Source organism: Vanessa atalanta, chromosome 18 (assembly GCF_905147765.1).
Source record: "Vanessa atalanta chromosome 18, ilVanAtal1.2, whole genome shotgun sequence".
NCBI lineage: Eukaryota > Metazoa > Arthropoda > Insecta > Lepidoptera > Nymphalidae > Vanessa > Vanessa atalanta.
In genome coordinates, this window is record NC_061888.1 from 5,389,322 (window position 1) to 5,402,975 (window position 13,654).

The 13,654-nt window shown below is 30.6% G+C and overlaps 1 protein-coding gene across 1 annotated transcript; it reads left to right on the forward strand.

Annotated features, from left to right (window-relative positions):
- The first annotated feature begins 6,037 nt into the window (after positions 1 to 6,037).
- Positions 6,038 to 12,899, forward strand: LOC125070736 (CLIP domain-containing serine protease 14D-like). The gene is made up of 7 exons (XM_047680680.1): positions 6,038 to 6,231; positions 9,647 to 9,801; positions 9,905 to 10,151; positions 10,342 to 10,444; positions 10,526 to 10,713; positions 10,792 to 10,896; positions 11,145 to 12,899. The coding sequence occupies exons 1-7, from the start codon at positions 6,153 to 6,155 to the stop codon at positions 11,459 to 11,461; spliced, it is 1,194 nt and encodes a 397-aa protein (XP_047536636.1). The 5' UTR covers positions 6,038 to 6,152; the 3' UTR covers positions 11,462 to 12,899.
- The last annotated feature ends 755 nt before the right edge of the window (positions 12,900 to 13,654 follow it).

The window sequence follows — 13,654 nt, forward strand, 5'->3', positions numbered from 1 at the left end:
TCAATTTATGAGACGAGACAAAAATATAGATTAGACAGATTAATGTATGGTTTTCATCTCACCGAAAAAAGGTAGCCTGTGACAAAATATTTACCAACAATATTAAACATTTTTTGGTAATAAACTGCGGAGAATATTACATGAACTGGGTTTAAATAAAATAAAAAAAGTAAAATAATATCTCTTTCTTCTAAAGAAGACATAGACAGTTACAAAGATTTAGGAGTGAAGGTACCTTACAGGTACATGGTTTGTATATGGCGTTCTCTTAGTTTATATATCTTCCCAAAGAACTGGCGTTTATTATCACGAAATGAGATATAAAAAAATTACGAAAAATAGTTAAAACAACATCTCATCCTGAATCTTAAACAGTCTTAAAAAGCTTAAACAGTCGTAGTCATAAATACCGCTAAAAATATACCCTTTGCATTCAATCTACTGAAACCAGAATGTTATAAAATAATTACACGCCACAAAGCAGATCGTCTTAAATATTCATATAATCAAATAATGGCGTAACATGATCATTCTGTTTTACGGTCACCTCCTTATCATCCAGATTTTAACCCAATCGAGAATATTTGTAGGCCCAAATAAAAGGTCACGTTAGTTAAAGAACTAATAAAGGAGACGTCCACCATAAGAATAAACTGTTTTTATAATATCAGGTGTTTTATTGTAAAAGCCGTATCGTATTTACTTAGTCTTCTATCCTTCAAACCAAATCTAAATAACCCCACTTTTTAAGTCAGTTAAAAACAAATAAATTTCATTACTAAAGATTTAATTATGTGACCATTTATTTTGCTATGAAGTATATGTAAATCTACGCGTCAATTTGACGAATATATTTGTTTATATGATATTGCAAGTTAATAAGTTTGCGTAAAGAACATTTTCACATCAAAGAAATCAAAACATTGTAGATTTTGAAGGCGTACTTAATTCGGATGTGATCAGTTTTACGATTTTTGCCGATGCTACATCGAAGTTGCGTCGTACTATAACACAAAATATTCCCTACTGTATGTAAAAAAAAACACTGGTTCAGAAAAAAAACACCACTGAACTGAGAAGAACTGGCGAAAGAAACTCAGTAGATTTTATTATATGAAATTTAGCTAGCTTGGGAGAGTGGGAAAATAGTTCCCTGTGCCCGATACAAAGGGTAGATACAATAACATACAATTTAAAAGTTGTATTTGTATAATAGTTGTTATAAGTGCTTTTATACAATGAAAGGCTGAGAAAAGATTTTTGTGTAGTGGCTGAATGCGAGATCTTTTGTTCATACTCAGGGTCGGGCGCAAGCTAGACTAGACTAGCTTTAGATTTTTCTGGAAATAGTTAAACTCCCATGCCTCGGAATGCATAGGCGATAGTCTTGCCCCTAAACTCATTCCAATCGTGTCCAATTTTGCGCCCCATCGGTATACGAGAGTGCAAATGTAGTTGCACACACACTTATGCAATAATAATAAATATGTCCTACGTAATTTGCTAGTCTACCTCGAAGACGACCTTGGCCGAAATCGGTCAAGAGAACGTCATCATCACAATTGAATATGGAAAAATTACTGAAATGGTTTTATTTATCACGATATAATTTTTATTTCTAGATAACGTTTATTAGGTTTTTTCTTATATGATACTATTATTGGATTTAATACGTAATTTCGATTCGAATGTACTTATTTCATAGAAAACCATAACACAATACAACATTATATTTAACAATAAAATTAAAACAAATAAGTATTTGTATTTACTTACTGTATAATCATCCTCCTGCCCTTATCCCAATTTTACTTGGGGTCGGCGCAGCATGTCTTCTTCTTCCATACTTCTCTGTCAGACGTCATCTCACAAGTAACATTCTTTCTAACCATATCGTCTTTCACACAATCCATCCATCGTTTCTTGGGTCGTCCCCTACCTCTATATCCATCCACATCCATACTCAAAACCTTTCTCACAACATGGTCCTCATTCCTCCGCATAACATGCCCATACCAAGACAGCCGGTTTCCAGATAGCTTCTCGGTTACCGGTGCCACTTTTAAACTAATAACTAATTTATTTACTTACTGTATAATTTTGGTAAAATAAAACATTGAAGTGTAACTTTGATTGATTTATTTATACTTGTAAATCGATATATATATATATATATATATATATATATACCGGTGAAGAGATGAGTATGTCTCGTGTGGAGAGTTTTCCCGACAAAGGGAGCATTTACGGCAGTAATCCTGTCGCCTTTGTCGTTCGGAATTCTCATGAAGGTTCCCTCAGAGAGAGTTAAATGAAAGCCCTCTGCTATCAGCGGATTATACCGTTGTCTGGCTCTCTCAAAATACACCATGAAGAGCGTGGTACGAATGTATAGCGATGAGTCTTCGCCGATACACAAGAAACGGTTTTGGACGTTTGCTGATTTAAACATTCGTATAATTAATTGCACTATGTCACTCAGAATTTAAACAGACTCATTATGATCATAAGAATAAAATGTTTTATACCTATCATTGAGCAAAACGTCAAGCATGATTGCATAAAATTTTTCAAGCCGGCATTTATTCCAATCGATTCCGAAAGTAATGTTACACCAGTAATAACGTTTCTGTTCCACTTCTAATGTGATTAAATCCGCATAGAACCGATATTTTACACCGATAAATAAATTCGATTAAATTTATTTCCTTTTTTAATATTTTTAAACCAAATATAGAAACAAATCCAAATTAAATTCATATTTATAGTATTTACCAAATAATATACTTTTATATCTATTTACCGTCCGATCAGATTATGTGAGTGCAATTCAATTATCTTTGTTTACAACTTTTTGTACAGGAGTACTGTCAACTGTTCAGGAGTTATAGGAATATGTCCTGAACAGCTGACTTATCTCCATAGAGAACAGCCGGCGCATCCGAAATGGCAGAACAGCGTAACTACAGGCACAAGGAACGTAACATATTAGTTCCCAAGGTTGGTTGCGCATTGGTGATATAAGGAATGGTTACCATACCAATACCAATACCATACCAATGGTTAACCACTTACCAACAGGTGGCATTTGCTCGTCCGCCTACCAATATCATAAAAAAAATTATATTAGTAAAGATTATATTAGTAAAACATTTGAAAATTTGAAAAACAATATCTGAATTATAAAATTTGAGAAACGAGAAACGAGATGATGGTTGAAACAATGGAATATTTATGATCGTTTGACGAAAAAAAAAATTACTCCTTTGTATGGCGGCCAGTGGGAACTATCGGAAAAGTATGGCTAGGTGATTTTCGTGAATGGCTACTCGAAGATGATTAGCTATGCAAAAATTAGCCTGGTACAAATGGTTGAATGTTTTTATTTAAATTAATGTATTCGCGTCGGTATGGCGGGCTGTAAGTCACGCCCGAGAAGTATGGCATTACGCTACCGCCTACTTCTTTTTTTTCGACTATCTGAAAATACAAGCATTTTTGTTGAACAAATCGTTCAAAACTCGTTTTTTATCCGACGCGTTCGATTAACGCCCACGCGTTTGGGCCGCCGGTGCGAGCGCTATGGCCATCATTTTCCTTTTTGCCATAACGTAATTAGACCCCTGAAGAACCGCCATACTGGTACAAATGACCTAATATTTTGTGTCATCATCTCTTGGTTTATACTTGGTGGTAGGGCTTTGTGCAAGCCCGTCTGGGTACCACCCACTCATCAGATATTCTACCGCCAAACAACAATACTCAATATTGTTGTGTTTTTGTTTGAAAGGTTAGTAAGCCAGTTTAACTACAGGCACAACGGACATAACATCTTAGTTTCTTATGTTGGTGGCGCATTGGCGATGTAAGGAATGGTTAATATTTCTTACAACGTCATTGTCTATGGGCAGTGGTGGCCACTTACCATTAGGTGGCCCATATGCTCGGCCACCAACCTATACCATAAAATAAATAAATAGAAAAATAAGTTGGTCCTCCTCCTCTATGATGTTTGTGTAATCTGACAAACGTTATGAGCATCATATCATTGATTTGTTTTCTTGTGCTAACATGAATAACGGGTCGCGTATGATGGTCAGTGAGACCTGAGGACCAATTTAACTTATTTATTTGAGTTATGATAAAACCCCGATTATATTCCGATCGATCATTTTAGTTATATTTAATACCAATTTACCGTACCTTTTATAACGGTCATCGAAAAAACTTAAAATAAATGTATATAATTCTACTTCATATTATATGGCACCTTCGGTTCAATATTTTTTCTAAGTAATTAAATGTAAAAGAAATAAATAATCTGAGAACGCTCCGTTTTCGTACTTAGTTATTACCTTTTTCTCTTACAGAAATATAAACCGCCAGAATATTTTTGCAGAACGTCTTTTAAAATATTTTTAACGATTTTTATACGCATGTTCGCAAATCGCCTAGTAAATCAGTGCGAGGCGAGATATTGTGCTGAATCGACTTGTGACATTTTTTCTTTATTTTTACATTCATCTGTAACGAACAATCGAGAAATGTCAACGAGTCAACAACGTACCCAACTTTTAATAAATTTAATCACCAATCATAAATAAGTGATGAACTCTTACGATCGTGAAGAAATAATATAAATTTCCCATTCACCAAAGCCATGACGACATCAACTTTTTTTACGTCACACGTATGTTACGTATGACGTAAAAAATGACGCATCAGAAATCCATCCACAAAACAAACGAAAAAATCTATATCTTTAGGCCCGAAGACGTAGCGTTAACTATGCGCAGACGCTTTTAAATATCGAACTGGCCAGTGGCCACTGAGTAGTGGACTATCGATATCTTAAAAACCTACTTAAAGCATCCAGTACACGTTAGACTAGTGCGTCCGGCCGATATTGCACCAATGAAATTGAATGTCTTGGAATTCGGTATTACCCGTTTGATTTATGTTTATCGGCCGTTTGTCGTTAATACATATGTCTATATCACGTGCTCATGTTATCTAAATGTTCATTAAAGTAAACTGACATAAAAATCCATGGAAATGTACCCAGCATGATGAGTATGATATAAAAAAAAATTCTAACCAGAACAAAGTTTTGTAACTGAATTCGCACGGTACACTCCAAAAACTTGGAGATAGGCTGACAAAAGTATTAGACTTCGGCTGCTGGTGAGAATTGTTTGGCAGAAAAAGCCAATAATTTATTAATTTCTCGTCTTCTAATTTATTATTGTCACGACAAGTCCCGGGACTTGATCTTCAAATCCTGGGTGGAGTGTTATAACTTAGCTTCTATACCTACAAATCATACAAGAATTAAGTTATTTATTACATAATATATAGTGAAAAGGACTTTCTTCCGGTTTGATTGGTACGGGAAGTTAAACCGTTATAATATGATTGCTCACAGGCGTATTTGCCATGTGGCTAAGAGTACACGTTCCCGGTGTGACAGACAACTACAAGAATCATTCGCCTTCCATTTTTGTTACTTTTTAATTTGACTTTTCTAAAGAAACTTGAAGAACATAATCCAGGTTACTTTAAAACTCATTATTAGCTAACTACCTACTCTTAATAAATCATCTAAATTTAAGGGACAATTCTTAAAATACGCCCCTCTGATCACTAGAGAAACATAAAAACTTACCTCCAATTGCCTTATTTATATTTACCTTGTCTTTATTTAAATTCAATCGATTAAACGTAGCAGAAATTTCATCCGTGTTGAAATGTATATAATTCGGAATCGTACTTTTAGTAGCCCTTGTTGTATATTTAAATAATAATATAACGTGATGTGAGTCAATACGTATATTGTTGACAACTGCAATAATCCATCCAACAATCCTTATTTAACGCCTAACGCAAAATGCGACACACACCGAAATAATGTATGTTCTTTATTGTGTTCATATATATATATATATATGTATATTTATATATTGGCTTTACGTCAGCCGAACGTGTACTGGAGGCTTTATATATAATATTAGCTTTTGACAGATTCATTGACCAGTCACAATCAGGTCGTCATTGAATACGCAGTGCAGTGTATGAGTAAAACGAACTGAGTACAGTGGTGTTATGTGGAAAAAGCTACAACATAACAAAATATTTCGTGAACACAAAAAAATATGAAATCATACTACACAATGGACAAAATTATATTGACCTCTTCGTATTTTCTAGTCTTACTAATCACAGGATTCTGCCGTAAGTCTAAATTTATTTAATAATATTTCAATGTTACTTTATTCTCATAGATCAGGTTTTCCTGTTCTCACATTGTTAGTGCATTATAACGTCTACATAAACCAGTAAATATATACGTAATCTTGCTCTTTATTTATATTATAATAATTATATTTTTAAATATTTTTAATTTGCAAATTGGTAATTCAATAAACGGGTTTAATATTCATAAACTAAATATTTAACAATATTGTATACAAATAGATATGTATGTGTGTGTAATGAAATACATGTTGAGTATATTATTTGATACATTCGAATTAGGAAGTTATATTAATATACTTCAAAGTAATAGTGGACAGGAAATTGTCAATAAACAATATTTATAAAGGTTATATTACATATCAACTGGGATTAATACTTGTCTCTAGAGGCCAATTCTTATTTAAAATGTTGAAAGGCTAAAGTTTAGTGATGATACATTTAGATTTTAATTAAAGTCCAGTATTGAATATTTCCCTTAAAACCAAACCTCTGCTGAACAATTACAGGATTGGAACACAACCATTCAAATGTACTATAGCTGCAAAACTAAGCAATTTGACTATCTTTTTTGTTATTATAGATTACTTAAATTAAATATATTTTTAATGTATTTACAACTAATAATTATTTGCTTATATTTTAGGTACTTCTAATATAATTAAATTATAGTATATGGGGACAAGGACATTTGCATAAAAATTAATAGTTGTCGAAATATGTGTCATGGTAAAGTTAAGCTTAAAAATTCGTAAAATAAAGTTTTGTGACATAAGTTGAATGATAATCAAAACACTACCAAATTTTAATATGATATTTATTTTTTATTATGACATTTTACATATTATATTTAAGTTGAAAACAAAAAAAAAACAGATCTTTCAAAGGGATGATTTAACTAATTTTAATATTATCTGTCATGGCAGTCACTATCAAAGAGTAGCTAACTAAACTGCACAATTCACAAATAAAAGGATATAAGATATTTTCTCACTCTCATACTATAAACCGTTGAGGGCAATAGCCCTAATCATGCATCTCTGCCTGCATCTCTCTCCGAGTTATTACTCAGAGAGAGATGCAGGTTAAATCTTTATCTGAAGATATAAACACATATTATATATTAAAACGACCTAATCACTACAAACTCCATATAAAACTTACGTAAACCCGAGTCAATGTTGTTTAGATGATTATATTATATAAAGACAATGAAGAATTTTACAATATCCAACTCTTGCAATTACAATTCAATGCGAATTTACTTATAATAAACGCAAAACTGAATATCACATAATAATTTTATCAATTAATCATTTCATACAATAATATTCCATAGAGATTTAATATTGCATTTATCGAATTGGGTTATTTAATTAGTAAAGTCATGAAATATTGTTTAATTTAATGGGATAAATGAAATTATACATATAAAAAATTAATATTAAAATGTATGTAACTTATATGTATATATAAAACTTATATACTTCCTTAGGTGTTGAGTTTTTGTAAATAGTTGACAAAATAATGAAATTTTGTATTGTATACAATACTGCAAATGCATAATCTAGTAGAATGTATGATCGTGCAAGATCATGTAAGATCATGCTATTTCTAAATAAGCTTAGGTGACAGTTAGGTCAAATAAAAGGTAATTGAAAAAATAAATTCATACAACATTTTAATTATTAAAGTTCAAACAAAATTCAAAACCGATTCTATCAACCCTATATTAAGCTTTTATTTTGCCATCTTATTCAGAAAAACTTCAAATTGACTATAGTGGAGTGCCTAGAGTATTAAAAACAAACAAACCTCGGTCTTTCGTTACAGTGGGTGAAAAAAAAAAATTAAAAATGGAACATCATTGATCAGCATCAAATATTTATCATTATATTAGTCTTCAACGATATTTCTTCAATTTTACTTCCTTTGCTATATCAGCTAATGGCCCATAAAAGACACATTTTATTTTCCCAATCGACGTTTAATACATCAGTGCTACTTCGAATTTTTTTTTTTCGGAGGTGGCCATGAAGTTTATATATTTCAATATATTTTTGACGACAACTTGCATGGACATAAACAAATTTAGTTCGAAGCAGCTCTAAAGTGGTTACTCCTCTGCTTATTTTTATAATTTCACCCGAATATTTTGGATGATGAACCTTATTTTTCAAAACTACAATACTACTACATAGTATGCAACTATGCTTATCAGCCATGATACTAGTACATCACTGGCTTATCCATTTTTTGAAACCTATAATAAATAAAAATTACCAATATTTAGAACATTTTATTCATTTTTATATTTTTTTAATTAAATTGACCTTCAATCATCTATCAATTATTTCATTCTTTAATATGAATATCAGTTTTTTTTAATCATATTACCTTATTACCACACAAATAAATAAAATATCTTGAACAGAAGTTCAACAGTAATCATTTTTCAATTAAATAATTAAAAAGCAACAAAGAATTTTTGGTAAACTTTGAAAGTTATAGCATAAAAAAGAAAATGTCATCAGGTAAAAACTCTTGGTCGCTCCACTCACACATATATATTTTTGTAAAACATATTTTAAAAATTACCAAAGAAATTGTACTGTACATTTTGTTTTATGAGTGTTTAAAACCTATTATGTATTATAAACCTAGTATCAGAGGTAATTCTTGCAAAGAATTAGTTTTGTCACTGTCAATTTTTTTTCTCAACTTTAAAAATAATAAAATATCATCATCAATCAATAGATTACCACAAATATATTATACTTATCACTGTGAAAAGGTATATATATATTAATAAAGAAAATATGCTAAAATTGCCCCTTGTGGAACCCCTATTCATAGCCCAGAGGCAACCCATAAGGCATTGTATAATAAAACGAAAAAATGTCTCAGTTCTTTCATGTTTATGTATATTTCAAGCAATATAATAGAGATTTACCTTTACTACAATAATGTTCAAGCATATTTATAAAACCTTTTAGTGCAAAATTTAATTGTTTAGGTAAATTACAAAAACTCTTACTTTTCAAATACATTTTCCAGCTGTCATTTTGACTTCACTTATATCAATTACTTTACCCTACTTTTTTTTTGCGAGGCTTTAAACTTGCCACAGACTCTTACTTTCATTACACAAGAAAATGAAATCTACATTTTTGACAGATCCAATTGCCTGCATCCATTTTAATTTACTAACTTAGAATGTTACAAGTGTAACATACATATTATAGAATCTATCTAAAATTCAATTTGTACCTTTTCAATAATATGTCATATTTATATTCCAACCAGATATAGTTTGAACTTAAAACAAACAATAAATTACCCATAAATAAAATTAATTAAACTACCAATTTAATAGAAATAAAAACTCTTTCAGAAAATATTGAAGTTGGTGAACCTTGCGAAACAAAAATCTATAACGGAACATGTGTTTTATTACAAAACTGCAATTCAGCTATGGCTTTGGTACAGATCAAAGATATCAAAACCTTAAGGATCTTATTATGTGGATTCAGTGACAAACAACCCAAGGTAAAATTAATAATTCTCTGTTTATAAAATACATGTTACACATATTTTAATAATAAAAGAGTCATAAACAATGAAAATAAATAATATTATAAATCAATTTCAGGTTTGCTGTCCTGCATCAGGAAATACTATAACATTCAATAATAAAACCGATGAAACTGCGACAAGTAGACCTAATAAGCCTGAAACGAAATTGGACGAATTGACAACGAAGATTCCAGAAACATATTCAGATCCATTTCCAGATCGAAAAGTTTGTGGTCAAGTGAAAGCGACTGATAGAATCGTTGGTGGAACTATCACTGATCTTGATGAGTTTCCTTGGTTAGCCCGCATCAGTTACTCAAGTGGTAAGTTGAATAATTACTATAGATTATTATGACCTGACAAAAACAGACAATTTTTGTACTTAACAGTACTCTGTAATTATATCTAGCATTTTTTTTATTTCTTAGTTTACATTTTACGAACTTGCGATTAAATTTTAGAAAGAATACCGATCCAATTAATAACCTACTTAATTGTACATTTCATTTTCAGTTATAGAAAACAAATTAATTTTCGCTTGTTTAGCATCGCTTATTACGGATCGTTATCTTGTAACTGCTGCTCATTGCGTCCAAAGTGGCAAACCGTTGATTCCGTAAGTTTATAACATTTTTTTCAATCAAATACGTCATTAAGCACAATTTAAATTATTTATTAATTATTCTTATAATTTCAGGGTAAGCGTACGTTTAGGTGAATGGGACGAACAAACGGATAAAGATTGTAACGATGATTATTGTAACGATTCTCCACCGGTTGATATCAAAATAAGTAAAATCATCTCTCATCCAAACTTCAACATAAATAATGTAACGCATGATGACATAGCTTTGATACAATTAGAGAAACCAGTCAAATTTACAAGTAAATATTTTGTAATATCTATCGTATGTATAAATGAAGTCTATATTCTTAATCTAATCTATTTTCTTTTCTTAACAGATTTTATTCAGCCAGTATGTTTACCTACTACCGAATATATCATGATGCAAGACTATGTGCATGAAAGCTCTTACTGGGTAGCAGGCTGGGGTCTGACAGAATTCGGTAATTAATTAAAGTCTTATGATATATTTTTTTTATGATTTATAGTAGTTAAACTTAAGCTTCTGAGACATTATTTGTACACTTTTCAAATTACGAATGATTATATATACGTCCTGGAAATACAAAAGAGAAACTCAAAAACATTCCGAAAATTGACTATTGCCAATAACATAATTAAAGAATATGGTGCTAATAAAAATTATTAGAGATTCTAACTATAAATATCATAATTTTCATTTCAATTACAGGATCCACATCGCCTATTAAACGTAAAGTGAAGTTGGAAGCTGTACCCTCAAATACATGTAAGGGAATATTAAAAAGCTTCCCAGAAACATCATTTTCAAATTTGATATGTGCTGGTGGTAGACAGGGAATAGACAGCTGTAAAGGTGATTCAGGTGGACCACTAGTTAGAGAAGTTATGGAAAATTACCAAAGCAATTGGTACCTATTTGGAATTACTAGTGTTGGTGCCACCAAATGTGGTACTGAAGGTATACCTGGAGTGTACACGAGGGTCATCAGATACATGGATTGGATAAGAGAAATTGTTGCTACTTGAGTACAAAATAAAGTGTCAAGCGAGTTGACAAAGATTTATAACAAAGATATATAGATAATGACAGGAGTAACAATATAGAAACTACTTTGACCTCAAATTGACATGCTATTATTGAGATAGATATATTTGTGGTATTGAATATATACATATATATTCAATGATTTTTTAAATTTGGGTGAAGTTTTTGAAACTGGAAGTGAAATTAAAGTGGTTTAAAGTTTTTAAGTGAAATAGTGTTGTATTTAAAATAATAATATATTAATCAAGAACTTTTGCAGTGCATATAGCAAATCATATTCAAAATATGTAAACTAAAGTTTGTTATCTTTACTCCTATCATTTGAATATAGTATATATATTACTAATTTGAGTCCTATTAGATGTAGAAGTGACGTATGATAAAATCGAAATTGACACTTGAAAATTATTTCATTTGAAATAGGGTATTCTAGTAAGTTTGAAAAAGTACTTCGAAATGTTGATTTTCCTAATAAAAAACCACAAAAAAAAGATTTCGACAAAATAAACACCTTTCTTGCCATAAAATTAAATTAAATTTTAAACCGAAAAATTGCTGTCAGTGATTTTAGTGACGTCATATTGATAAAAACAACAGTCGTGTATGTAGGACCGGCACTCATTCAACGTTAACAGTTGTATATATGTGGTGTTTATTGGGATAATAATGAATTACAATCGTTATCTTAGCAATTATTTGTACAATTACTAGCATGAAAACTCCAGTTATTTATCAATGATATTGGAATGAGGAATGTTTGGTTGGAACACGAAAAACGAGATCCTTATCAACTAAACGTCTTTGTATTTATGTGAGGATCCTATCAATATAAGTAAAACCCCCTAATTAAATCTAATAATACTTTGCCTTTTTCGTATATATAAATTTGATGGTAACATAATTTACTGTGAAAGTTGATGGATATGTTTTACCTAGATGTTTACACTGAACTGACAGTTTTTGCCTATATGACGTCTCACCATGGCGGCTCGTGTTTAAGATCACGTGATATACAGATTAAAAATGACGCATTTTAATTATAATATACTAAAACTAATGTGCTTTTATGATTCAAAATCGGAATATTTAAGTATATTTCTAAATGCATTTTAATTTTTATCAAATTTCATAATTTATTTTCACTACCGAAAGTACCCTATTATATGAACAATGTTTGTGTAAAATAAGACCATATTGCAATTATTTCGATAATATCTGGAAGGGAACAGTGATGTCAATAGTTGGTGTCGATGGTGGACATATAAAGTCATTGAACAGTATTATATAGGTTAAGTTAGGTTAATGTATAAATTATAACTTTAAGCCATTTTATGTAAGATATAAATATAAAAATAATTAAAAAGTTACCATGGCAATAATAGTTCTTCTGTACATTATATAATACATTGTTTTATAAAAAAATAAATTATTTATGAAATAAAATTTTTATGTATTTATTTTAGATTTTAAACATTAGCCCTCTAAATGTTATAAAAATGTTTTGAAAGAATTTACTATCAAGCACAAAGCGTCCAACAAATATCAACATTTATAAACAGTTAGTTAACTGTTGCACTATCTATTATTAAACTTATTTTTGGCGGTTTAACGCTCCGTAGTCCTTAGCGTGATGTATAACAACATTTTATCGATATATTTATTATCATTCCTATTTGTCTAATATATCGTTAGTTATATTTACTGCCATTTCAATCCCTTTATTTTCACCAACTGATCTGTGTTAAGCATGATATGGAGAACAAATTGTATGAGACTACATTATTTGCCAAAAAAACATTACTCCAAAATTCTATATGATGTAAAACTGCTTACGATCTAGCTGTACGAACCGCGACACTCGGACACTATAATTACGCAATGATTGCATATATCTCAGATATCTATAGTGTATATATATGTGTAACTAGAGTCCGACCGAAAGTCGACTTATAACTGAAGTTAAAGTCAATTAATCAGCTATCACCCTAAAAACTTCCGTAACCGAAACCGAAGACTTAATAACCATAAAAAAAAACTATTCTAGATTGGCTGAAATTGAACAAAACAATGTTTTCTAAAGTTTATCGTGACTATATTAACAACTTGACGAGACGATTAAAATCACCTTACATCTTAACAACAATTACACATTGAAATTTTAATATTAAGTACCT

Bases quoted from the DNA above. Each gene is read 5' to 3' on its own strand.
- LOC125070736 (XM_047680680.1), top strand. From the start codon at position 6,153: ATGAAATCATACTACACAATGGACAAAATTATATTGACCTCTTCGTAT. The intron at 9,802-9,904 runs GTAAAATTAATA...AATCAATTTCAG, and splicing joins TCAGTGACAAACAACCCAAG to GTTTGCTGTCCTGCATCAGG. The intron at 10,152-10,341 runs GTAAGTTGAATA...TTTCATTTTCAG, and splicing joins CCGCATCAGTTACTCAAGTG to TTATAGAAAACAAATTAATT.